This window comes from Pelecanus crispus, chromosome 7 (genome assembly GCF_030463565.1).
Source record: "Pelecanus crispus isolate bPelCri1 chromosome 7, bPelCri1.pri, whole genome shotgun sequence".
NCBI classification, from domain to species: domain Eukaryota; kingdom Metazoa; phylum Chordata; class Aves; order Pelecaniformes; family Pelecanidae; genus Pelecanus; species Pelecanus crispus.
In genome coordinates, this window is record NC_134649.1 from 7,398,681 (window position 1) to 7,425,998 (window position 27,318).

The 27,318-nt window shown below is 55.5% G+C and overlaps 1 protein-coding gene across 1 annotated transcript; it reads left to right on the plus strand.

Annotated features, from left to right (window-relative positions):
- The first annotated feature begins 936 nt into the window (after positions 1-936).
- On the plus strand, positions 937-25,776 carry RGMA (repulsive guidance molecule BMP co-receptor a). Its single transcript, XM_075714340.1, has 5 exons — positions 937-1,065; positions 1,129-1,301; positions 9,406-9,521; positions 22,083-22,594; positions 25,075-25,776. Exons 1-5 carry the CDS (start codon positions 937-939, stop codon positions 25,774-25,776), a joined length of 1,632 nt encoding a protein of 543 aa, XP_075570455.1.
- Positions 25,777-27,318: the final 1,542 nt, after the last annotated feature.

Genomic DNA, 27,318 nt, shown 5'->3' on the forward strand with positions numbered 1-27,318 from the left:
TTTTGTCTTCGCTGCTGACTTAATCAAGCAGCCGAGAACTGTTGTGTGCGCTCTGCAATTGTTGTCTCTTGCACAGGGAAAAAAAAAAAAAAAAAAGAAAGGGAGAAAGAAACACTTTGCAAAGGGCTGCTATTATCCACGCACTACGGCGAACAGCGTATTTAGCGCGTCTGTGGCTCTGGGGCTGCAGTAATTAATTGCATGTCTGACACTCTGGCTGGCACAGCCTTGCACCCAGAGCTTTCCCATCACAGCGGCAGAAAAGCAGGCACCCTGGTACCCCTGCATGCCAAAATCAGTCAGGCCTGTATGGGAGATGGGTGGTCACCCCAGGCTCACCCCGACGGTGGGGGAGGCTGGCGGGGGGGGCTGCCACACTGCCCAGCTCCAGGCCATGCTGGGCGCTGGGTGCTGGGTGCTGGGTGCTGGGTGCTGGGGCGGGGGCCACGCCGAGGGGCTGTTAGGGCAGCCTGGGCTCTCCATCCCTTCCCCGGTGCATGAGCACAGTCCTGCGGAGCGTCCTGCTCCCAGCCCCAGGCCTTGCCACAGTCCCCCGTCAACGCAAAGATGCTCTCAGCGCCTGTACGTGCCCCAGCCGCTGGGAAGGGGGTGCCCCCCACCCCACTTCCCCTCCATACCCTCCCGCTGCAGGTGGAGCATCCCCACCCCTCCGGGCGGGGGTGCACCCTGCCAGGCCCCCCCACCTCCCCCAGCCCTGCCTGCCCGCACAGGGAGAGGGGGTGGCGGGGGGGGGGGGTGTTGCAGCGGGGTCCCCCCCGGCTCCCCCTCCGCCTGGCGGGGGGCTGCGCCTGCCCCCCCCCCTCCCCCGCCGCTGCATGCTAACGACGCTGCTCAGCGTGTGCGGAGGGAAGGAGGGAGGGAGGAGGGAGGGAGGGGACCTCCCTATCTGGCTCTATCTCCTCGGCTGCCTCTCACATGCTCCGGGAGGGCGATGCGGCTCCCCGCGTCCCGCTGAGCGAGGCCGCGCTGCACCCCGCCGGGGCTGCCCTGCGCAGGGCAGGGGGGGCTGCCTGCGCCCCGCGGCTGCCCTTCCCCCGCCCGCCTGCCCTTGCGGCTTGGACTGCTTATTTTATTTCATTTGGTTTTATTTTATTTAGTTGTATTTAGTTTTATTTTATTCGGTTTTATTTTATTCGGTTTTATTTTATTCGGTTTTATTTTATTTGGGTTTATTTTTCTCTTCTCTCCCCCTCCTGGGAAAAAAAAAAAAAAAAAAAAAAAGCCGCCGCTCCCTGCACCGACCCCCGCGGCGGGCTGGAGAGGCTGATGCGGCCGCTAAGGTAAGCGGGGGCGGGGGGCTGCGCGGTCCCCCCCGGCCGCATGCTGCCCCCGGCTCCCTGCATGGCCCTTCCTCCGCGGGACCTGTTGAGGCTGTCGCTCCCGGTCCCCGGCTGCCTCCTCCCTCCCGAGCCGTTTTTATAAGAAACCTCGATTCTTCCCATTTTCCCTGCCCGGCTCGCTCCCTCTGCCTGGCTTGATACTAGCCTGGCGTGCATGCGGTTATTCATTTATCCTCCCTTCTGATGGTTGCCACTAAAAATGCACCCCGCTGGGCTAAGTCAATCGAATAATTCCTTGCAGAGCACTGATGAGAACTGAAAATATCCTCCCCAGTATTTTCCCCTTTCCGTTGGATAGCTCATCACGGGGCTGATCGTGATTATCGAGACCGGAGCGCTTCGTTTGCGGAGACAAAAAGCTTTCCCTTAACTCCCGTGTTTGCAAAGCGCTGGGGTGTTTGCAAGCTCCGAGGGAAAGAAGGGGCGGGGGGGGGTGCGTGAGACAGCTGGACAGATGTGGGACGTGGGCAGGGACGGCCACATCTGTGCGCAGGGAGAGGATGGGCAGCTGGAGCATGGCTGGCCGGGGGGAGACTTTGCTCCTGGCGAACCCATCCGTAAATAGCCCATAACCTCAGCCAGGAGCGGGGGGGGTAGAATATAGCCCCCAGTCAGGACGTTTCAGGGGCACCAGCCAGAGCAGCCCCTGCCGAGGCTTGCTTCCACTCTTGGGACTTGCACGTTGCCCTTCCTAAATATTATATACATTGAAGGAAACCGGGCTGTGTTTGCAAGACAGGTGCTTTTTGTTGTGGTGGTGGTTGCAAGGCAGGAGATGAAAGTTTGGTGTTGTTTTGATGTGATTCTTGATTGCTGCCTGTTGGAGTAATTGCATCGCAATTGCTCAGAGGTAGAATCAATTTCCCCAAATTGAGATTTTAATGGGAGCTCGCAAGCTGCTGTTATGTCATGTGGTTTAAGGCGGCGTTGGGTTGCATTTATTTTATAAACTGGAGAGTTCTGCAGGCGCGCAGGGATAACAGCACCACCCAGCGGGGCCGCGGCCCGGCCCAGCCCCTGCTCCGGTCCCAGCCCCAGCCCCTGCTCCGGTCCCTGCTCCAGCCCCTGCTCCGGTCCCTGCTCCAGCCCCTGCTCCGGTCCCGGTCCCTGGTCCAGCCCCTGCTCCGGTCCCGGTCCCAGCCCCAGCCGCTGCTCCGCTCCCGGTCCCAGCCCCTGCTCCTGCCTCTGCCCCAGCCCCTGCTCCAGTCCCGGTCCCGGTGCCAGCCCCTGCTCCAAAACCGGTCCCGTCCCAGCCCCTGCTCCTGCCTCTTCCCCTGCCCCAGCTCCAGCCCCAGTCCCTGCTCCAGCCCCAGCCCCTGCCTCAGCCCCAGCTCCTGCTGTAGTCCCGGTCCCAGCCCCAGTCCCTGCTCCTGCTCCAACCCCAATCCCTGCTCCGGCTCCTGCTCCAGCCTCAGCCCCAGCCCCTGCTCCTGCTCCAACCCCAATCCCTGCTCCTGCTCCTGCTCCAGCCCCAGCCCCTGCCCCTGCCTCAGCTCCAGCCCCTGCTCCAGCCCCAGTCCCTGCTCCAGCCCCTGCTCCAGTCCCAGCCCCAGTCCCTGCTCCTGCTCCAGCCCCAATCCCTGCTCCTGCTCCTGCTCCTGCTCCAGCCCCAGCCCCTGCCCCTGCCTCAGCCCCAGCCCCAGCTCCAGCCCCTGCTCCAGCCCCTGCCCCTGCTCCAGCCCCTGCTCCAGTCCCAGCCCCAGCTCCAGCCCCTGCCTCAGCCCCAGCCCCAGCTCCAGCCCCTGCCTCAGCCCCAGCCCCAGCTCCAGCCCCTGCCTCAGCCCCAGCCCCAGCTCCAGCCCCTGCTCCAGCCCCTGCCCCTGCTCCAGCCCCTGCTCCAGTCCCAGCCCCAGCTCCAGCCCCTGCCTCAGCCCCAGCCCCAGCTCCAGCCCCTGCCTCAGCCCCAGCCCCAGCTCCAGCCCCTGCCTCAGCCCCAGCCCCAGCTCCAGCCCCTGCTCCAGCCCCTGCCCCTGCTCCAGCCCCTGCTCCAGTCCCAGCCCCAGCCGCTGCTCCAGCCCCGGCCCCTGCCCCAGCTCCAGCCCTGAGCCGGGCACACCCGGGAGGACTCCCGGTGCCACCTCCAAGCTGCTCCCCCTTTACAAAAACTCCTAGTTTCTTTTGCCGAAATACCTGTAGAGGTGTCGGATTAAAGCTGTTTGGGAATTTTTTTTTTTTTTTTTTGGCATAAGAAGGAATGTTTCTTTCTCAGATATTCAGAAAAAAAGTTTTAAATCAACCGATGACACTCAATTAGCGTTTCGTGACCGAGAGCGCAGGAAAGGCGTCCTGTGGTGGGTTGTATTTCTGGCCATTGCTGTCAGGAATTGACAGCAGGGGCCCTGGGAAAGGTGGTTGGGTTTCACAGAGCTTTTTCCATCGGATCCTTCAAACACCCCTCTCTCAAAGGGCTGAAGATGTAGATTTGCAAACACTCGATGCCATCTCCCACCTTTAAATGAGATCCAGGAGATGTCCTTAGCTGACCTGTCAGTTAGAGGGGGAGGAATTAGGGAGCTATGTTTGCACTTTCTCAAGATACCAGTAGTTTTTAAAAGCAACAGCGAACAACTGTCTGCAGACTGGTTTCTGTCTCTGCTGATAAACACACAGTTCTCTGCAATTCTTCTGCGCTGTTTATTTTTTGGCAGTTCAGATTTATCCATCTTTTCTGCTGAGCTGACATTCGGCCATTCGAACTTGCTCTTGGGAACCTCCCAGACCACCTTTTATTTTTTTTAGAGGGGAGCCCAGATGTGAAGAAGATACACTAAACAGATATCGCTTGATATTTACCCCAAAGAGGAGACTGGGCCAGGAAGAGCAGCTCCCTGCAGGGAACTATATATACAGATGGTGAATTCCAGCCAGCCCTCCAAACACTGCCGAACAAGGGATGGTTACAAGCTCCCATGTGTAGGAGTCAGGCCTCACCCCACAGGGCTTTGCAAGCAAGGGAAAGGGAGAGACACGAATGAATGCCACCAGTCAAAAAAAGTTGACGTGATGAACTCTATTTGCCTGAAAATATCCCTGCTTGTTTTGCTTCCTGTCATGGGTGAGACTGGAAGTTTTCCACCAGCCCATCTTCCCTTCCCCTGGTCCAGCTGGCTGGTTGCGAGCATTTAGAGGTGGCTCCTATGGCTGTGAGCTTGGAGCAGGCATTTTGAAGAGAGAGCCCGCAGCAGGGATACTCACAGCGACTTCAGCTGGGGCTGCTGGTAATCAGTTAATCTGCGGATGCAGAGATGCAGGTCAACAAAGCATTCTTACTATTTTATTTATTGGTGTTACAAAGCTGTGTTTTATTCCGCCTTCAACCCACTGGCCTCTTTTTACACTGTCAGATTGGTGAGTCTGACGTTCACAGGGGCGGCTGTGGGGAGGTGGATTAGCCAAACCTGCAAACTCTTCTCTGCACTTTGCTACGCAGGAGTGGGTCGGTCTTCAACGCCCAGCTCCGTGCCGTCACCTCCACCTGCCCCATTCAGTTACTGTGAAAATTCAGTGCAGCGCACTAGTGAGACCTTGGTCGGGACACATTCCCTGTCAGCTGCTTTACCAAGTGTTGTTAGTAGGTTAGTAACCCTGCAGGTTAGTAGGAAAGGGGGTTTAGATGCGTATTTTGTCAGCTTCGAGGTGCACGGCTCAGGGAGAGCGTTTGCTCATGCTGTCAGCCAGGGAAACTGTAAAATGATAAAAAAATGAGTGATGAGTAAGAGGAGGGTCTTTAAAATGAAATGGAGCATTTTCCAGTATTGCAAACATGAGAGGTGTGGCTGTTACTGCAGAAGGATGAAGGGGTTCTTTTTGGTTTTCTTCTTCTTCAGAGGTTCTGTAATACAGGAACTGTTCAGAGCACAGGTGTTTAGTTTTACTTCCACAAACATTTTGGAATCAGTTGTCAAACCTCCCCAAACAACAATTTGGGGGGTTCCACGCCAAACTTCCTTTCTCCCTCCTTTAGGGAGCGATTTGCTTTTTGCTGCTCACCCCAAACACATATCATTGCAAAACATTTCAGGATCAGCTTCCTGCACAGGCGATCACGGCTCATCCCAGCCAGGCCATGAGCGGCGTTCGTTGAACGCCTTGTCCTGAGGCAGAGCAGGCAAAGGCACATGCTGAAGCTGCGCGGAGATGGTTGCTTGAAGAGCGGCCACGCAGAAAGTTCATGGGAGAGTCAGGAGTGGACCGGGAGCCCTGACATCCATTGCTCTAACTACTAGGTACAGTCCTCAGAAATACCCATGCTTGCTATTTTAGCCATATAATTACAGGTAGTAAATAATTCCATTAGGAAGGCTGCAAGGGGAGGTATCATCTGTAAACCTTAGGGTTCAAATTAGACACGTTCATTCAGCCCCACTGAAGCCCACAGCCATGCGCGGTGCGACACAGGGCAGAGAAAAGTAAAGTTCAGACGAGCGATCCTGGGAACTCGGAATCTTCCTGCTCGTCCTGCAAATACCTCGGAGAATGCTATCGGCTAACCCCGGCTGTGATTTGCGTGTCATCCCTCTGTAATGACAGCAAACACGAGAATCACTGTGTGTGTGACCACGGAGGTGCCTTTGCCCCCAGAGCGGAGCCGCTGCACAGCGTAACTCCGCTGTGCCTCAGAGGTGTTTGCATTTTAGCGGTGGCTGGTTTCCCACATACTGTTTGCAAAGAGCATTGGGCTCCGCGCTGCCGAAACGGGGAGACCCGGATGGGCTTGAAGAAATAAAGCAGCAGGGGAAAACACAGTCACTCCATGTTTCCAAGCCTAGATATCCCCATTAAGCAAGGCACAGACCCGAACTGCACATAACCTGCATTTCAGTGGGTGATTTAAAGTCCAGATCTTTGATTCAGCTAATCAGAAAGGTGAAGGTTATTCAAAAAACGTGGAAGGGGGAGCAGGGTTTCAGAAACACACCTTATTTGGGGCCTTTTCCTGCTCTGCAGTTACGGTTTGGACACATCTGTTGTTTTCTCTAGCGAAATCCGCTGCTTTGATCGGTGCCAAAAACAGCAATCCCATTTGCAATGCATGATGCAACTGAGCAAAATCAAGGAGAAATTTTTACAAACTGGAGTTGGGGGCATCGGGCCGTTGCTTTATGGCAGCACAGTTTTCCCTACACAAAAGGCAGAAGCTCCAGCAAGGGTCTTATTTTAAAAATAATGCTTCAAACTGGATTCCAGTCTATCGTTGCAATGTGTCAGCTTGCCACAAAACGGCAATACCGAAGTGGCTCTTTCAGTCAAACAATCAAGCCAGCCTCGCAGCAGTTATTTAGCAGCTGGACTTTAAAAGTTCATAATTCAGATGGTTTTTTGAGTTAAAAATAAATAGATCATGCTATCTGTCATCAGCCAGGATAATAGCAGAAGCGATGTTTTTCAGATTGAAATACAAGCAAAAGTTGTATTGCAAGAGGACAGGGTGAGAGCAAGAGGAGGGGATTTGGGATCTGAAACCCCATCCCCTGGTTCTCACCCCCCTGCCTGGGCTCTCCCCAGCTCATGGACACTCTTCTTCCTCCCCCCAGGCTCTTTCCAGCCTCCCCAGGCCCCTTCCAGCTCCAGCTGCCTACACATCCCATCAGCAGGCATTTCGTCTTGGGTGGTAGCAGCAGCTGGCAGGGTTTGGACATATTTGCCCCTGTTTGACATCCCCCACAAAGAGGTGCTTCGAGTAGGCGTTCCTCCCACACTGCCTCTGCTACAGGTCTGGATCCGGCCTGCCAGCTTTCATCTCCTGCCCAGCTCAGCCCGGTCTGGCAGCTCTTCTGCACGCAGAGCTCCTTCTGACTCTAGTGGACATCATCTGAGCGCAGCTGTAGGAGGATCAGGACCAAGACAGATCTCCAGTCAAGCAGGCAAGGCCTCAGGATTTTTGGATCCCATCTGGGTCCCAGATGGAAAAGCTTCAGCATTTTACTTCCTTTTGCAGCCTGGATAAAGCCCCAGTGAAGCCTCTCCTTAATTTGGAGGCAAGGGGGCTCACCCCCCCAAGGAGAACTAGGTAGCTATTAATAGATATCTTTGCTTCCTGGATATTTACTCCCATCTCCTCTTCCTCGCCTCACCTGCCATGGGATATTTGTTGTAGCTGAATCACAGATTCAATTGACAGGGAGGAAATCACAAACTCTTATTGGAGACTTTAAGCTACCATCACTCCAAAAAGCATCCTTCAGGGTGTTTGTGAGGTGGAAGAGAAGGCCTTTTCCAAGGAGAGCTAGCAGCAAAGTCAGGGAGCATCCCAGGCCCGTACCAAGCTGCAGGAGGAAAGACCCGGTGTTAAAGGGCATTTACAGAGTTGGGAGAAGGGTTGTGTAAAACAACCGGCCTCCTTTTATTCTTTGTATAAGATCCCAAGAGAAAGGAGATGAAACATTGAGATGGCAAGGGCGCACTCAGTCAGAGGAGGGCTAATGATCTAAAACAGGGAAGTTGCAGCGTACTAATGAAAGCATATTACACCTGTGGGCACTCTCATTCAGAAGTGAAGTCGTCTTAGTTCACTGTGGCTAAAACACCCTTCAAGAGAAATTTTAAATAGATCCAAGTGGGCTGTTAAGGGGATGCCTCTGTTCTGGCTGAGCCCTTTCCTGGCTGGAGCAGTCCCTGGGATGGTGGGGCTGCAGATCCAACCTGCTCATTCCTCATGCTGTGGCATCGCAGGAGGTGGGAAGGAGCAGGATTTTGAAGCCCAGCAGGCAAACGCCTGTGTTCTTCGAGCTGCTGCTCCATCTACATGGTCCCAGGACCACCATCTGCCCGGGGGCTGCCCAAAGGGTCTCTGCGGGGTGCTTACAAAGTGAGGCCCCCAGGACAACTGTACCAACGCAACTGCTGAGACTTTCCGCCAGCAAAAGCTGGACATCCAGGCCGATACACGGGCTGGTGGTGCAGACTAGGCTGTGGTAGAGGTCCTGGGAGAGCGTAGGTAGGTACACGTTAGTCCCCTCTGTTAGTCCTCTCCGTCAGTCCTCAGTGGGCTGGCAGCTGCATTCAGGGACCCCCGACAGTCATCCCCCTCTCCGAGGAGTGTCGGTGTAACGATAAGGATCTATGGGACTTGCTGTTTCTGAGTCATCTGAGCTTACTTCACCGCTGCCAGCGCCGGTGCGGGTGAATGACCTGGAAAGGTTGTGAAACGCTCACACCTCCTGCGCAGCCAGGGCTGGGGCCGGAGCTCCTTGTGCCGGGGGGGCCGGGGGCCGCAGCATCGCTCGCGCGGTCCCTGCCCAGCACGAGCTGCCTAGCGTCTCCCTGCCTCAGTTTCCCCCCGCTGCTCTACAACGGCCCCTTTACCCCAAATTGCTTAATTTTGGGGAAATCGAAAGCGCTCTCGTTAGGCCCGTGGGAAGGAGGCAGGGAGGGTGCGCTGGGTGTCGAGACCCCGGTGGGGTGGGAGGACGCTTCTCTCCCAAATTGCGACCCAGCCCCGATGCACGACGACAGGGAGACGGGGCAAAAATCTCAAGAGCCCTTCCCGCAGCCCACCCTGCGTGGGACCACCGCCCCCGCTGCCCCCAGCCCCGTCCCCGCAGGGCACGGGAGGGTTCGGTGGCTCGACCCGCAGCAGTCACCCCCTTGGCGGGGTCTCCCAGCCTTTCTTCCCCGCTCCCTCCCATGGCCGCGGTGCACGGCGCTCGTTCCTCCGCCCCTTCCACGCCGCCGGAGGAGCATGGCCGGGGAGGCGGGCGGCCGCGCTCGGGAGTGGAGGAGGCGCAGGGAGAGGATGCAGACATTGGAAGGCAGCAGGGATGATTGATGGTTTGGGCTGTTTTGTAATGGGAGGGGAAGGAGAGGAGGAGGAGGAGAATGAGAAAAAGTCTGTGTAATCTTTCAGTGCGGAGGCCACCGGAGCCCGGAGCTGGGGCCGCCCGTCCCTGCATCGCTCCGCGGAGCCATGTGGGGCTTTTGATTTTATTTTTTTTTTCCAATTCTTTCTTTCGATTGATTTATTTTTTCCCTTTTGTTCTTCTCTTTCTCTCTTCCTTTCTCTCTCTCTCTCTCTTTTTTTTTTTTTTTTTAACTCTTCTTCCAGGGAGAGGATAGTGGTTAAAGCTCGAGCTGGATGGATGGGTATGGGGAGAGGGGCAGGATCCACAGCCCTGGGACTTTTCCAAATCCTCCCTGTCTTTCTCTGCATCTTCCCTTCAGGTAAGGAACGGCCTCTTTATTTTGAAGAATTTTTTTCCCGTATTTCTCGCAGCCCTTGGATAGCCGCCTCAGTTCCCCCTGTCTCTGGGCCTCTTTCCCTCTCCCTCTCTTTGCAGCAGTTTGCCACATGTTTAAAATAAGCAAGCGGGGCTCCGTTTCGGTGTGTGTGCGTGTGTGTCCCCGTTCCCTTTTCCCCGAGCAGTTGCGGTGGGTGTTTTTCCTTGACCTCATCTTCTTTGTCTGCCCGCTGCCTCATCCCACAAGGAAGGAGATGGTCGAAATCAAAGCAATGCCGGGCGCAGGCAGCCGGGGGTTGCTTCTGACAGCGTCAGGCAGGTTGCGTTGTTCTCCCGTTCCCGGCTGTGCTCTGTGCCTTGAAAGGAACCCCGGGGCGGGGGGGCGACCCACGCATTAACACCCCAAATCCCAAATTTCTGCCCTCGAGTGCGGGGAGGGGTCCCCCCGCTCCGAGCCCCCTCGCCCCCCGGGAAGGGAAGAGCCAGAGGGAGGTTGCGGAGTGGGTCAGGGGGGGTCGTAGCTTCGCGATTTCGGGAAGGTGGGGTGCCCGTGGGGGCGGGGGGAGCGGGGCCCCGGGCTCACCTGGGCCGGGCAGCGCGGCGGAGGATGCGCGGGCGGCACGGAGCGGGCTCCCCCTTCTCCCCGCCGCCCCCCTTCCCCGGCCTCGGGGTTTTTGGGGGCTCAACACCATTGCTTCCCTGGAAAACGTGCCCCGGCCGGGCCGGGAGCTGGTGGCTGTCCGAGGGCGGGCGGCAGCCGCACGGCCCCGCAAGCAGCGGCTGCCCCGGCCGACCCCCGCCCGCCGGCCCTGCCCGCGCGCCCCCGGCCCTCGCACCTTTCGCGGGCCGCGGCCTCCCCCCGCCCCGTCCCCAGTTTGTTTGTATTGTGTCAGAAAAGGAGAGAATTTCAGAATTACAGCTGAAAACGCCATCTGTTTCCAATGAATCCCCCATAGTTTTTCACAATGTTTTTGGCAGATCTCTGCCTGCAAATTCCTTCAAGCCCTGAGTGCTTGTTTTTGTTGGGGGAGGGGAAACCCAGTCCACAGAGGCGGATTTGTTCCTTCCAAAACTCTCCAGTTTCTTTACCTCCTCTTTTTTTTTTTTTTTTTTCATTTGCAATGATGGGGGGGGGAAGGAGAGAAAGCAGGAGGGAGAAGGAAAAGCCCTAACGCTTAAATCTCCCCGTTTATCTTTTTAGTTTAGTAAAACTTCCCCCCCCCCTTTTTTTTTTAATTTATTAATTCTTAAATCGCCTCTGCCTTTCTTTTGCATAACCGTAGGTGAAGCAGTCTTGCACACACATGTAGTAAATAAATAAATAACTGCTTTACGCCCTTCCTCCCCCCTTTGCCCTCTCGCCCCGTTGCAGGAAAGCGAGCCTTTTCAGCGCTGCCCTTAGCACTGAGGTGTCCCTCTGGACCCCAACTTCTCCCAGGGGACTTCCCAGCAGGCTGGAAGCTGAACCCCCTGTTTTTTTTCTGGAAGCTCTGGAGCTGCTCCCATACGTGTTGCTTAACGCCCTTTTTCGGAGCGTTTGAGTTGCAAAGCGTCGAGGCTGTGAGATTTACAGTGCAAGAAAGAACTTGATAGGAGATCTGGCTGGCTGCTTTGTTTGATTCTCCCTTCAGCAGTCAAATAAGGTGCAAAGAACTGGCAGAACGAGGCGATCCGGAGCCCGCGGGAGCGGGGCGCAGGCGGAGACGGTGCTCCCCGTGTGCAGGGCTGGGAGCACGCCGGGGGCTTTCGCTGAAAGCTTTTGGGGTGGGAAGGTAGAAAGAAGGGGGGGGGGGGATTTATTCCCTGGCATATCCTTTGCCCCTTTTTCCCTGTGCATCCTGGGAATTTGTGGGTTCCCAGCAGGTTCGCAGCCCTGAGGAAGCTTCGCACCCCTCCTGAGAGCCCCGGGTGAGCGGGGCCGCTGGAGGCTGCCCAGGCGGGCGCTCGGCGTGTCAGATCACTGCCTCGCCGAGTCCTGCCCTATTTATTTATTTGCTTAACCCCCCCCACTACGCGCACACCCCGGGCTGGATTCGTGCTTATGCTGCTCTCGCACCGATGGCTTCACCCCGCTGCCTCCTGGGCAGCCCCCACCATCGAGCACCCGTGGGTTGCGGGGTCCCCCCGGCATGGGTCAGGGTGACCTCTGAGCGTGGGGCAGCTGGGGAAGGAGGTTTGGGCAGAGCAGGCCGCTGCTGACAGTTTCCCTGGCAGAAGTCCTGCTCAGGGCTTGTGCCAAGTCCCAGCATCGGATGCTCATGGGCACTCTCCCCTCCCAGCTGGGACCCTGATTTCCCGGGGTGATCGGCTGACCCCCACCTATGCCTCCCAGGATGGGCTGTGCTGAGTTTTCTTGCAAATCCTTTGGTACTTTCAGAATCCGGCCCTGGGTGTTTTGCCCCAGATGTCAGGCTTTGCTCTCCCCCTCATACTCTGGTTTGCTTTGGCTTTCCCTGTTTGTCTTCAGCTTTGCCGTTTCAGCTGTAATACTCTCCTGCCTCAAAAAAAAAAAAAAAAAAAGAAAACCCACCAAAAATTGGGATTTTCTGCCCTTGGTGCATCCAGGCAATGTGGTTGATTCCAGATAAGGATCCGTCCCTACTGGAAGTGTATCGGATCGGTTGATAAATGGCTTTTGTTTCAGCGGCAGGGAGGGACGTGATCGCAGCATTAAGCCGAAATTGAGAAGGGGGGCTTAGAGGCTATTAAAACAACACCTCCCCAGCGCTGCGAACGGGGAGCCGGGCCGGGGGCCGGCGAAGGTGGCAGCAGGGGAGGAGCGCGCCTGTGCGGGATGTTGTCAGGGCAGAGAAGAAGGGAGGGATTCAAACGTAAACCTGGAAATATTTTGGCTTCCCTGTTTTGTTGCTCGCTCGGAGCCAGTCTCGTACTTGGAACAGGGAGTTCTCTGCGATTGCCAGCAAGGCTCGTTGTGGGGCTGGAAGGAGGCACCTTGTTTTGAATGCAGATGGGGTGGATATGTTGCTCTTTTCCACAGAAAATCCTAAAATTCCTGGCCCTTGGTTACTGGGAGTGGGGGGATATTAAGAGTGACTTTGGGTCTTTGCGGCCCAAACAGCTGCGCCGAGTCGGGTGTGCACGTAAAAGTGCTCCCAGGGCTGGGCAGCCATAAAAACTTCCTAACCTGGGGGCTCTGCTCGGTCTCTGCACAAACCTGCTGGCCCCGGAGAGCCGGGCTGCAGCGCTGGATCAGGCCCCAGTGCCAGTGAGTTTTGTCGTCTCTCTTTCGGCTCCCTGATGGGCACATCCCATAAAGCAACCGTGGGCTCTGGCAGGGTCCAAGCGAGCCCCTCCTCAGCCCATCAGTCCAGCGGAGTCCTACAGCTCCCAAGGGATGAGCATTAGTGGGACAGCAAAGATGGTCAAAGACGAGGCGGTTTGACCCCGCTGGATGGGTTTGATGGGGTTTGATTTGCTTTTCCCATTGGAGCAGACACCAGACTTGGAATATGGGGAGTGTGGGAACCCGGGACCAAAAAAGCATCGGCGTCCCAGGTGGTTTGAAGGGGGCCGGGGTGAACTCAAGGCTGCTGCAAGCCAGGAGTGATGTGCGCTGGGGTGATGGGGAAGGGTTTTCGGGGAGGATGGGGGATGCTTGGAGATGCAGCTGTGGTGGGGCATGTGAGGGGGTGCCCTGGTCTTTTTGTGGCTGTCCTGGCAAATCCTGTCCTGATTCTAAAGATCAGGAGCGAGCTGTGCAGGCAGGGCCCTGCCGGGCTGTGCACGGCACCCGGAGCGCACTTGTAAGAGGAGTGCCCCTAAATGCCTGTAAAAAGCTTCGTACCCTGCACTTGGCAACTACTGGGATGAAAAGAAGAGGATATTTATTCCCTTGTCCGTGAGCTCTCAAAATAACAGGGCGTTCGATTGTAGCCTCAAGATTGCTTTGCACTCAAGTGCAGCCCGGCTGAGTAAATCACTGCTTCACCAGCTGAAATTCCTGCAGCAAGGGGGAGAATTGAATTATGGCCAACTGCAAAACCAGATGCCATCCCCTTGATGAAGTCATCGGGCTCTTACTGCGGAGAACAAGCTGGCTCCTACACACACGCAGCCCTCGTAGGCGCAGACTGAGCCGCTCTGTCTAACGGCCCGGCCGTGGTGTGCGGGGCAGCCGGAGGCTGGCGTCCCTGCAGATGCAAGAACAGTAAGTCCTTCAGGGTGGAGCACCAGAAGGGTGTCGAGTCCCGCTTTCCGCTGCATGAGCATCCAGGGGAGTTTGGCCATTTAATTCCCAGCAAGGAGGGCTATCCCTGCATATACGGGGTTTTTATGGGTCAGGCAGAGAGCAAGCTTCACTTGAGCCCAAAGTATTTTCTCCTCCCTCGGTTTCCTCTCCTTCCTGGACAGCTGTTGACTTTGGTCCCCAAAGCCCTAGTAATGATCTATGGCGTTTGGGTTTTCGGACAAGCTACCTTTTTTTCTTGCCGTGTGACACACTCCAGCCGGCCCTTCCTGAGATGATGAGGACATGGGGCAGGACCTTGTAGGGATGGATCCTGGCTCTGGGCTTTGCCAGCCCACAGCGGTGTGAGAGCATCACTGTGCCGGGGATGGGAGGGTGGGGAGCAGCAGGACTCAGGGGGGTGGGTTCCAGTTAGAAAGTTACTTTTTCCTCTCAAAACCTGAGCCCAGCAGGGCCAGCAATCAGATGCATTTAAAAATAAATAAACCTCCGAGGGTCTGTGGCTGTGAAGGAGGAGCAGATATTGTGGCTTCTATGGGGACCGAGCAATGGGGAGGGAGTCTGGTGCTGGGTGGGAGCCCAGCCCGCAGGAGGGATCCACTAGATCCCTGCGTGTCCCCGGGTGCGGCTGCAGCATCAGTCAGGTGCCTGCACGGGTTTTTGGTGGGCTCGTGGGGCTGCTGCCTGCCAGCCGGGCAGCTGCCACCCCACGCCCTGCACACAAACCAACGCCTCTGATTGAGATGCCGCAATTTTTTGGCAGGCGTTTAATTGTATAAATTTGCTTCATCCAGATTTATGTGCTCCGGGCTTTTCTCCATCTCCTCGTTTTGTGTCTCATTTACCTCTGCGTTTAAAGGGTTGAAATTTCACAAGAGCACGGTGGGGATGATTATTCCTAGAGGGAATCCACACCTGTGAGCAGAAAGCGTTTCCCTGCCAGCCCTGCTGCGGCCTGGGCGAGGGGGAGGAGGGCGAGGGACCCGCTGCCACACCTGGGGGGCCCCGGGCGCTGGTGGGTGGCAGCCGTGCCTTCAAAGGCACCCTGGGAAAACAACTTTGGCGTGGGGAGAGTGATGTCTGCTGGAAACCCGAAACACTCGGCGATGGGGGTAGCTGGTGGACATGGCCTTGTCCGGATACCGCTGCTTCAGAGGGATGGGGACATGGGTGGTGTTGGCCGGGGTAGAAGACGAGGGTGATGCTTCGTGCAGGGGATGAGAGAGCAAACCCACCTCTCTTCTCACTGGGCTCGACTTGTGTGAAACCCTTCACATCCTCAGCGTCCTCATCGGTAAAATGGACCACTCCCCTCAAGGAGATTTACCGGCTCTTGAGAACCGTTGGTGAAATCGGCTGGGTGCTCCCCAGCTGGGAAAGCCCAGGTGTGCAGCTCCAGCACTGCTTTCCAGCCCGCGGCACGCCATGGCAGGGAGCCAGCTTCGTTAGCACCCTTCTGCAGACGGAGAATCAGGAGATCGCTTCCCTTCCTCCCTCCCTCCTCGTCCTCCATCTACCAGCTCGCAGTATGCGTCCGTGGAGCAAAACCAGCATCCTCCGAACCATCCGCTGGCACTGCTTCCTCGGAGCTGGTGAAAGCTGAACAGTTGCGGCAAAGGCAATGCTGAAGCCTGAATCCCAGGATGAAGTTTTAAGAGCAAAGTCTGCGACTCTGTTGTTGCTTTGGCTGTAAACGCTGGTTCCTCCTTTCAGCCCATCGTGCCTCCCAAACTTCCCAAGATTTGCCGGTAATTCTCAGAGCGGCATCGTCAGTCGCTCGTGGCCCTGGCTATGAGCTGCGTGGTTGACGCCCTCTCCGACGGTGTCTGCTCGCCCTTCTCCCTGCATGGGGATGTCGAGGGGAGCGTGGAGGAGCAGTGCTGGCCGGGGGGGCTGGGGAGAGGCACACTCGTCCCCGCTAAGCATGCCGGGTCAGCGGTAAGCTGACTCTGAGCCAAAAGAGCTGACTAAGTGACAGGAACGATCAAGGGCTCCTTCGGCAGCATCCAACGGTTCGTGCCGTAGCCGGTGAAGACACTGACTCTGCTTTTTTCCTGCCCGTGCTTGCCCCGTGTCTCCGCGACGCCAGGAGAGGAGAGATGGGGGGCCATGAACTCGGCGCTGAGGACAAAAGGGAGTTGGCCGTGGCAGGTCCTCCGGATGCTTTAGTGATTGACACAGGTTGAAACAAGAAACCTCCTTCTGTGCCCCTCTTTTGACTTGAAAAGAAATGACTTGAGAAAAGAAATGGGAGGAAGCCTTTCCCCAGCATCCTTTTGAGCAAGACAAGGACTGGGGTAAAAGAAGCTGCGTGGATTGAGGTGTGCTTTCTGATACATCTGGAGTCGCTCTATACATCTCGAGTCACTCTATCAGCACGTCCTTTGGCTGGATTTAATGCATCTGCTGCTTTTTCCAGTGGAAGAGAGCACAAAGCCCAGGCCCCAGCGTGGAAGGTGGCCCCTCTGAGCCAACCTCCCCATGCATGCCCTTGCAAAATATGAGCTCCAGCTCTTTAAGAGAGTCAGGTTTATTTTTCTCCTTCAGTTCCCTCCTCCTGGTCCTCCTCCCCCCACTTCAGTGCAACTGAAACCTGATCTAATCCCTTTGCACATGGGTAATTTATTGGTCTATTGGGTTTTTCTTGATGGCAAATTGCATTGTCTTTCTTCCTGGGTTGAGGCTTTGGAGCAGTTTGCTGCATTCCTGCAGCTCTTTTCTCAGGGCTGATCTTTCACACCCCCTCTGAGCACAGTCAAATCAGTTTTATTGGGCCTCTTTGTTATGCAAACAAGGCAATAATAACCAGGCTATTATTCTGCAAGATTGTGCTTGATTAACAGTTCAAAGGAGGTCGCTGGAAGAGCCCAGCACTGCCATCCTGCACAAATCCTTTCACGAAGCTTGGGTCATGTGGCCCTTGGGTCTTCCTCACCCCAGGGTGCCCTTTTGGGGCTGCAGGAGAGCTGCCCCTGCCCGGGACACCCCATCCGTCAGGGCTGCGGATGGCACCGGTGGGCTCGTTTCTCTCCCCGGCGTGACAAGGCACTGGCTGATGCATGGGCTAGCAGCCCACGCGGGCACCAAGGCGTGGGTCCAGCATGGACGGCATGTGGGGTGGCTCGTGGAGACCTACCCGCTGGGACAGGGACAGCGCGAGGGGCTGGGTGCAAAGGGCTGGTGGCGTTCATCCCCTCTGGTTTTACTGTGGACTCCTGAAATCTTGCTGGAAGGGATCCTGCCAGCCAGGTTTTTGAGGAGCAATGTGATTTTTTTTTTTTTTTAACTCCTGGGGTTATTTTGGTGCTGGTGGTGACTGCTGTCTGTCCAGGAGCTGAGCAGCCCACATCTCCTTGAAGCTGGTAGATGTTGCTGGTATTTAGCACCTCCGAGAATCGTGCCTTTCCTATTGAGGTGTCAGCATAAATATGTTTATTTAGATTACTTAAATAAATATGTGTTTAGGAGCCTAAGTCTAGGTGCTCAGATCTGAGGCCAAAGGTAATTACATTTTACTGTGTTCTCCGAAAAAGCCTTTTACTGCATGTGTGAGGCTTGCACATCTACACTTCAATCCATATATTTGGAAAGACGCGGGATGATGTATTTGCATCACATGTGGGTGATGAAATACTTTCCAGCCCGTTAGTAACCAAGAGGATATTAAACAACATCTCTTAGCAGTGAACGCTTTAAAATTAACAGGTCTGGTTCACATGCACCCAAGAGTCTTAAAAGAATTGGCTTTTGCTTACTGAAATTAATTTCCAGTAATTCTCTTTGCTAAAGAAATTGCAGGAGAACAGATGAATTGTTGGGTTTGTGCTAGTTTTCTGAAAAAGCATGATTTGGGTAAATGAAATCCAGGTATCCTGACACCAGCTGAAGGGAAGATAGGGGCACTGATAATTAAAAGGCTGTTAAAGTTAGATGCGTGCACGTAATATGTTTGAACGCTTAATTTAATAGCATTTAATACAACGTTCCAATGACCAGGGCAGAGCAGTGGGACCCGGGTCGTGCGATACCCCAGGCTCCCGAGCATGTGGGAGCTCGCCGAGGCAGGTGGACCACGGGATGCTTGCAGGATGGAGAACCGGTGCTTTGCAAACCGGGAGCTCTGGAAAAGGTCAAGGCCAAACGGCACGTCTTGGTGCCCACTGTGGTGCAACACCCCAGCGAAAGGGGTGACCTCAGGAGAGCGGCAAGCACGTGCCCCCGTTGGTATCGCCGTCGGGGTGGTAGGTTTTGCAGGAAACACGCCTGCCGGGGGGGAGGTCTGATGGTGGGGCTGGGCAAACACCTTCCAGTGAGAACTTAAAAGTGCAAACCGTTTAGCTTATCTAGAGGATTGACAAGTGACTTGATTGCAGTGTGTAAATATCTTTGTGGGAAACATACTGGTTACGAAGGGACCTTTTACTGCTTTGGAGAAAATTGCTGGTTCTTTTTATGTCCTTACAATGCAGTCAGATAAAATCCACTTAGAACCAAGACCCGCATTTTGTAAAGGCGATAAACTCCTGAAACAGCCTGCTGAGGAAAGGGGCGACTTTTCAGACTGCGCAGACCACAGAAATCCTCATGGGAGGTACATCTGAACAAACGTGGGGCACCGGGCTGCGCACGGAGGGGGCTGTCTTAGTCCAGGTGATTCAATGATTTCTTCTGGTTTTAAACTTTCTGAAACTGTTGGTTTGAAGATACTGAAGGAAATTTTGTCCCTGGTTGGAGTGGCATCAAGCCCTTGAAAGAAGAAGGTGATGGGGAGTTTGGGAGGTGGCTGGGCTGCCAGGGATTGAAGTCGCCCGTCCCCGGGATGAAGGACCCTTTGCGATGGACAAGGGTGGTGGCATCACCCAGACCCAGGGGTGTCTCGTAGATCCCAGGAGAGCTGTGCTGGGTTCCTGCTTCAGAGGGGTTTGTTTCCGTGCTAAGTCATCTGTGGTTGAAAAACAGATCCATTGTGAGTCGATGGAAAATAGATTATGCGAAATTGAATAAACATCGTTTCTTGGCCCGGGTACAAATGAGCCTGCACCGCTGTGCCAAAGCTGCTGCCAGAGGGGACGAGGCAAGGCGTGCTTGTCAGGAGGGGGAGAGCGTTGTGTCTGCTCTCTTCCACGGCCTTTATCAGCCATGGTCCCTCTCCAGCAGCACGAGGGCTTTGCCAAACCCGCTGGCCAGCGGTGCGGTTGGAGAAGCATCTGTGGGAAAGCCCAGGCGTGAGCGGCCGGGGAGGGCGCGCGGCCCCGCTCGCACACCGCCTCTGCGGCACCTGGCTTTGGAAATCTGGCCTTATATGGGGCCCTGAGCAAAACAGCGAAAAGGGAATGGGTGCCAAAACCGGAGCGATAACATCTTAAAGAAGAACGCTCCCCCTTCAGGCCCAGGGAGGAAGGAGATGGGCTTCCCTGCCCTTGGTTTTGTTGGTTTGGGTTTTTTTCTTTTTCAGCTCAGTACCTTATAAAGTCACGCGTGACCCTGGGGCAGCGCCGTGGTGAGGGATGCTTGGCACAAGGATGCGTTTGGCACTTGCTGGGGGGGCCGTTTTGCAGCAGCCCACCCTGTCCGTAGGCTGCCGCAGCTCATGCCTGCGTCTCCTGATGCAAGCAAATGAAGTATGTCCTTAAAGAGCAACAAGCTACGGCTTTATTCCTACTAAAAAAAAAAATCCCATCTGCATAGCGGCCGAAGGGCTGGAGCAGCCTGGGCTCTGCGAGCTGCTTGCTGGATTGCGCAGCTGGATGCACCGCTTTGCGCAGTGCATCCCGTTGCCTTACCCAGCTGTGAGCTGAAGTGGGGCGTGTGGGTCCTGCGTGTCCAGGGACGTGTCCTCCAGCTCCTCCCGGGGCTGTGCTGGCAAGTCTGTCTGCAGTGACAGCGCGTTCGGCCGCATGCAACCTCAAGGCATCCTCAAGCTGTACATTAGCATAACTACTAAGAGAGCAATCATTTTAATTGCCCGATGCCACAACTGTTTGGGATAACCGGCAACGGTGGCACTGGTCACACTCCTGCATGCTTTTTTGACTCCTACCTTCCACTGGGAGTGTCCTGGGGCATCTGCAAAGCTATGCTCGCGGTCTCTCATCAGAGGGAGTGAGAGTCATTTTCCGTATTTCCCACCATGATAAACCCACAGCCGCAATGCGAGCAGCTCACCTTGAAATGCTCCTGCTTGCACTCACCGTGCCAGCAAACTCGCTTGCTCCTGTCACTCCGACTGTGCTACCGTGCATGATTGCCTGCATCAAATACCGTCCCTTACTCCTCCCTCTGAGTTTAGGCACTGTGCTAGCTATAGCATATTGCAGCAGCCATGTTTGAATGTATAGCCTCCAGAGCTAAGGCAGGCAGCATTGGGGAGCTGGGCTTTTCTGCATGCTGGTAACGAGACATCATTTGCATCACGCCTCTCATCTAGGAGAAACGCAGAGCAATACGCTCCATTGCAAGCCAGTGGCTGTGATGGGAAGCCCACTGATAAGCAAAGTGTCTTTGGTGGAAAACCACAGTCTTGGGGTGGAAAAGAAAGGGATGTGAAATAATAAATGTTTTTAAATTTAACCCATAAATGCAGAAGGCTTAGCAGAAATGTGATCCCATGTCCCAGATCAAAAGCCTGTTATCAAGTCACCGCTGGTCAGTGATGAGTTAAAGGCTTTCCACAGTGCTTCTTGCAGGTTTACATGGGATGATGCCAAGATGAAACAGCTCCTGGGTTCTTGGTGCTGTTGCTAGCATCTGAGTTTATTAAACATGAATTTTAAATCTGTGAGGAACCTGTCACCATTTCCTATTTGCACTTCACTCTTCTTGGAAAGGGAGAGGAGACAGGCTTGTTTCTTAAAGCTGGACTGCTTAGTGTTTTATAGCCTTGGTCTCTCTTTCTGATTTTCCAGCACCAACTATGTTTAGGTTTCCAGCACTGCAATGTTTAAAACTAAAACATACTGTTTTCCCTGAAACAATACTGGGTTTTGTAACTTTCTTTTTAAACAAATCTGAATGGTTTTGGCACAGACGCCTTGCCAGCCTCCTTCTAAACAAACCCCGAGACGGGAATATAAGTGCACGCCTGCGAGAGGCACCACGAAAGCATTTGGAAATGGTGGGGCTTTGCTTCTCATCCTTCTGTTGCCTTTTGTGCCTGAGCCCATCCTGTCTCCAAGCCCTTCGAGGGGGTCAATTCAGAGGAGAGGAAGGAAAACACCATGAATTTTAAGTGGCGTGAGCCCGGGTTCACTCAGCAAGCCTCCAAATTGGCACGGGCAGAGCAGTGTCTGTGCGACGTTCAGTGATGGCCACGCGCTTTTTGCACAGCTGCTTTCAAGTCTGCTCCGGGGAAGCCACGCTGCCCCAGGGAGCAGATGTTGCGGGGGGAAAACAGGATCTGAATTTTCTTTGCCTTCCTCTGCCTCGCCAGCGAGCACCGGGGCTACAGCTGAGCCCGGCGAAGGCCCTGCTGCCTTTGGCTTCGCCTCCGCGTGGGCAACGCAAGGCGGGTGCGAAGGGGAGGCGGGGGCTCGGCTGGCATCCCCGCACCCTGCCGTGCCGGTTTTTCTCCTCCACCTCTTGTTCTCTCTCAGCGAACCGTGGCGGGGAACGGGCTCCCAGAGCTGGGCAGAGGCACATGGCAGGCAAGAAAGAGCTTTTTTGGCTCCTGCTTCTTTCCAGGGGCACAGGGACAGGCGAGCACTGCTCCCAGCACCTCTCCCAGCACCGCTGCAGCCCCAAGGATGGTGGGGTGCTGCTGGCTCTGCTGCACGGGGTTGGCCTCGGCGCAGATCCTGCTCTAACCTCTGCGCATCCATATGTGCCTAGGGCACAGCGGTCATGCAGGGGCTGGGTTTCCCAATGCCTGTGAAGGAGGAAAAGGAAGGCAGACAGATTTTTGCCCTTGTAGAGCTCGGTCTGGACACAACACAAAGTGATTGGTGCAGCACAGACCTTTGAATGTCAAAGACTAGAAAGTCATTAAATACCCCGTTGCATCTCCCCCCACATTAATGATCCTGCCTTATCCCCACTAATGAATACGTCCCATTATTCCCCACCCTGGTTTTCCCTTCCAGGAGCATTCCTCTAAAGGCTGGATGCTCTTTCCCTTCTTGGCTTAAATTAGGGCAGATCCTGTTGGGTTCTTTGGCTTTGATGCATGAGAGTTAGGTCATGTGAGAGGGTCACGTCCGTGTGACCATCACGCGCTAGAGCCAATGTCATGAGTTTGGGCTGTGGGAGGAGGACACCAGTCTCGTGGTAGGAATAGAGTTGGTTGTCCCACACACAGGCATGCAAGCATTGACCACCTTGTGTTTTCCTTCCCTCCCGCAGTGACGTCTCCATGCAAGATCCTCAAGTGCAACTCTGAGTTCTGGGCAGCCACGTCGGGCTCCCACCACCTAGGCACGGAGGAGGCACCCGAATTTTGCACGGCGCTACGCGCCTACGCACACTGCACCCGCCGCACCGCCCGCACCTGCAGGGGCGACCTGGCCTACCACTCCGCCGTGCATGGCATAGACGATCTCATGGTGCAACACAACTGCTCCAAGGATGGCCCCACGTCCCAGCCCCGCCTCCGGACATTGCCCCCCGGGGATAGCCAGGAGCGCTCCGACAGCCCTGAAATCTGCCACTATGAGAAGAGCTTTCACAAACACTCGGCTGCCCCCAACTATACCCACTGTGGGCTCTTTGGGGACCCCCACCTCAGGACTTTCACAGACACTTTCCAAACCTGCAAGGTGCAAGGGGCTTGGCCGCTCATAGACAATAACTACCTGAACGTCCAGGTCACCAACACTCCGGTGCTGCCTGGCTCCACAGCCACCGCCACCAGCAAGGTGAGCCTCGGGCACATCCCCACGAGCAGAGGTGGGCCAAAGGCAGAGGTGCTTCTGAACAGCCTTTCTTTCCACCATCTGTCTTCCACCATTTGCACATCTCCTTGGGGAGGGTAAGGCTGGGTGGGAGCTCCTCTGAATTGGAGCGTTTGGCCCTAAATATCAGACACCCATACTTCCTCTGTCCCCACCTTCACTTAAATGACCTGTGGTTTCTTCCTGAGGATGTCCAGCCTCATCATGGTTAGCAGGCTGAGATGCTGCAGCTCAGAGGGCAATCATGGCCAAAGTTGGGGATGGCAAATTAAGAGGGCTCCCAAATTAAGAGGGCTCCCACCTGGGGGACTCCAGGTTGCTGTGAACAGCTAGACCAGGAATGTTGTAATTGTCTCTCTGGTTTGCAACCAAGTCAAGGCATTTTGTGGGGCACAGTCTGTTCTGGTGGTGCTTTGACAGCCTGAATAAACATCCTGAAGGTATAGGGGAAACACTGAGAAAACCCAAGTGAAAATGTGCTGCCGTGATATGCAGGACTTCTGTGACATGGCCTCAAGTTCAGGAGAGACCTGGAGCTGATGAACTGTCATGTTGCTCCGTGGTGCACAAGCTCTAAAGCTAACAGGCCACTTCTTGTGCCAAAAAAAGGGGAGGCTCAGCAGGGGGCATCCTCTAGCTTCTGGAAGATGTCCTGTCCCGCCATGTCTGGGAGATCTGCTTCTCCCTGTGTGTGGGGAGAGGAGAGAAGCACATGTAGGACAGGGACTGCTTCTGAGCTCTGGATGTGACCTTTTTAGCCTGTGGTGGAGCTGGCATTTTGGTTTTGACCTGTCCCTAATAAACCTCCTTAAAGGTACTTAATGATGCTCTCAACTCCTTACCAAAAGACATCAAAACCTGCTGAAGCTTGCAAGGAAGTCTTGCTTGAGGAAAGTGGTCCCTAAGGATCCCAGGGACCTGCAATTTCTATGCTGGATCCCAGGATCGCCATCTTAATTGAGCCTTTTCACCCATTAGCTGCCTCACGGGCTTGCGGTGAGGAGGGATTAGTCACGAGTTCTGCAGCATGAGCTGTGGAAAGCATTACTCGGTTATTGCTAGAGCACCAGGTGCTGTTGGAAAGGATGGGAGCCTCTCGGTCCATGGGGCTTTTTGTGTTTTTACATGATGGTCTCTGGTCTACCCTTCTTCCTCCAGCCAGAGGCAGGGCTGGACCCAGAGGAGGTAGCAGGTGGTGCATGTGAGGGGTAGTGCAGCCTGAAACCCAGGGCATGGTGGTGCCTCATGATGTGGTTGAGGAGGGGATAGCAGGGCTGCCACAGGGCTGAGAGCATATGGGCACTTGGATGAGTGGGTGGGAGAGAGGGACATTGCTGGGGCTCTGGACAGCTCAGGGCTCCTCACCAGCACCACTGGGAGCAGAGGTGCTGGGAGCCACCACCATGCTCAGCCCAGTCCTTGGGGAGCCTCAGTTTTTCCCTTCATATTCAGCCCTCAGGTGTACCTGCCATATAGCTGCTGGAGCCATCTGTCCTCCATCCCTGCCCTGCTCTGGCCAGGTCTCAGTCTGCCCCTTCATGGGGGCTGCGTGGGGGGAGTGGCCCCCTTACTGCTTCTCCTTCATGGAAAGAGGGGCAAGAGGAAGAGCAAGTTTGCAAGAGGTGAAAGAGGAACTGTAAGAGTTTGCTTGAGAACGAAAAGCAAGTTGCTCTTCCTCCCATGGAAACACTACTCTTCCTCCTCCTCATCAAGCCTTCCCCCCAAAGCCAGGTCAGCAAGGGAAGAGCAAGCACTGTGAGGTCCTTCCTCCAGCAAGGGACCTGTGTTTTGAGCCCAGCCAAGGGTGGGGAGCTGTGTTGGGTTTAGTCTATGCTGTATCACCCCTAGAAGTGCCTGCCCACTTGAACATGCTGAACACATGTGTCTGCATGGTTGACATGGGGCACGGTGTGTTCTGGGGCCCAGAGAAGACTGTTGGTCAGAGAGTGGCCAGGGAAAGGAAGAGGTCCAGCCCTTGGGATGTAAATGCCATGGGAGCCAGAGGAGAAGCTCTGCCACCTCTAGGAAAGTCAGGGCTCATCCCCCTCTGCCAGGCCCTGGAGGGAAGACAGTGCTGCATGCACGGGCATGCCACCACAAGCCTGTGAGTAACGATACTCCAACCAGCTCCCACTACAAGGGAGCTCCTGTGTTGGGCCTGGAGATAACAGCGCAGATCCAGGTGGTACGTTCAGTCCAGCCTCTGCGTCTTGACTCCATACACTCTGTCCTCATCCCTGTGCTGAAGCAGGATGGCTGTGTCTGAGGGCCTAAAAGTTGGGGCAACTCTAGAATGAAGCACCTGCCCTTGACCTGAAGGCCACACTCCCAGCCAGGCTGAGCAGACAGCTCCTCCACCTCCCATGCCACTCCTGGTGGTGGCTGTATGCTCTCAGGTGGTCATCGCTGGTTGTAACCCTGTTCCTTTCTTTCCTCCCCCACAGCTCACCATCATCTTCAAGAGCTTCCAGGAGTGTGTGGACCAGAAAGTGTACCAAGCAGAGATGGATGAGCTCCCCGCTGCCTTTGCCGATGGCTCCAAGAACGGTGGGGACAAGCACGGAGCCAACAGCCTGAAGATCACTGAGAAGGTGTCGGGCCAACACATCGAGATCCAGGCAAAGTACATTGGCACCACCATCGTGGTGAGGCAGGTGGGCCGGTACCTCACCTTCGCTGTGCGCATGCCAGAGGAGGTGGTCAACGCCGTGGAGGACCGGGACAGTCAGGGCCTCTACCTCTGCCTCCGCGGTTGTCCACTCAACCAACAGATTGACTTCCAGACCATCCGCTCAGCCCAGGCCACAGAGGGTCGTGCTCGCAGGAAGGGGCCCAGCCTGCCGGCCCCCCCCGAGGCCTTCACGTATGAAACGGCCACGGCCAAGTGCAGGGAAAAGCTGCCCGTGGAGGACCTCTACTTTCAGTCCTGCGTCTTTGACCTCCTCACCACGGGGGATGTCAACTTCATGCTGGCTGCTTACTATGCCTTTGAGGACGTGAAGATGCTTCACTCCAACAAAGACAAGCTGCACCTCTATGAAAGGACACGGGACCTGGCCCCGGCCAACATGGCTCCCTCAGGGACCCCCGGTGCCCTCTGGGTAGCACTGCTGTGTTTGAGTCAGTGTTGGTTGTGCTTATTATAGAGGTTTGCTCCTTCACACCATGGAGAGCAGGGAAAGGGGAGCAGGAGGGAATCAGGGATGAGATGGCAGTGCTGGACAACGGGAGGTTGGATGTCAGAGCCGTGTGAGTTGTCCTCAAACCTCAGTCCCTCTCTTTGGCACCAGGTCCTCCACCTTCACAGCTCTTGCCTGGGAGGAACATGCTGCCAGTGGGACCAGTCAGGAGTCTTTGCTGGACTGTACCTTGTCTGGACCTTCCTCACCTCCCACTCTCTTCCTTCTCCTCCCAGTAGTGTGGGTGCTGAGGAGCCCCCACCTCCTTGTAGTGCTCCCCCAGGTCCTGAAAATGCACGTGGTGACTGTGACATGGGCGTGCATGAACGTGGCTTTGTCTTTGCAGAGCAGAGCCCGCAAGGAGGGCGCAGAGCAGCGAGACAGGGCCAAGCCTGGTCAGCACAAGCCTGGTCACACAGGGGCTGGGCTTTCTGCTCACTGGGGTCATGCTCCGCTTTTCAGGCATGTCCCGCTCTGCCCACAGCCTCGTTGCTGCAGAAAGTTGTGCAATGGTGGGGCCGAAATGGTGGGGAATGGTCCCACACTTGCCCGGTGGCCGGTGCCAGCCATCTTCTGGGTGGAAGGAGGATACATTCCTCAAGCCTCAGCTTGTATTTGCTGTGGTTCAAAGGGCATCTCCTATTTTAGCCAGTTCATTCGGCTGATTCACTCAGTAGCTTTATTCCTGGCTCCCTTGCCTCTGCCCGGACCCACCGAGGACTCTTGGCAACGGGAGAAACCTGGCCAGTAGTCAAGCGGTTTCTGCAACTTCTGCCCAGCGTTGGACGAGTTCCTCGCACCATTTGCTCTCTGGTCCCCTAAAACGGGCAGCGGGGAGGCTGCTCAGTGGGAGGCCTGATCCGCACCTCGCTCTAGCCCTGCACCCACTTGCCTGCCCGTGGCTCGGCCAGGCCCTGGGATGGAGCAGGAGCATCGCGCTCTGTTTGTTTGCTGCTAGGTCTCTGCTCTGCTCCTTGTCCTGGGGCCGCGACTTGCAACCCCATTGCAGACCAGTTGCACCTTAAGCCTTCTGGGCTTGAATCGGAAATGCGGCAATGTTAGAAAGCCAGCCAGGAGATGGGATGCAGCAGAGGACCCCCAACTGCCTCCAAATGTCTATTCCCTGCCTCGAAACCATCGGTAATCTCCTTCCCCCACCACGTAGTGCTGCCCATCTCCTCTCCATGTTCCTCTGTGGTTCACCTCATCGCTTACTGAGCAAACAGCAAGACCACCTTTGGTCTGCGTCTTGGAGACCTCTTGATGGGTTTCCCCTCCTTTCCTTGGGGAAGTTCCCAGAAACAAGCCCCAAAACACATGTCACTCTTGGGGGCACCTCCTGCTCTCAAGGGAGGTCTCTGGGCATGAGACAAGCTAGCACCAAAAGAGGTGGGAACAGACTACGTCTGGCAGTCTGAGCTGGTGTCAAGAGGCAGCCTGGTGTAAATACTCAATGTGACTATTCATTGTGTCCTAACAGCTCTAGAGCTCCATTTGTAAAGCAGCAGA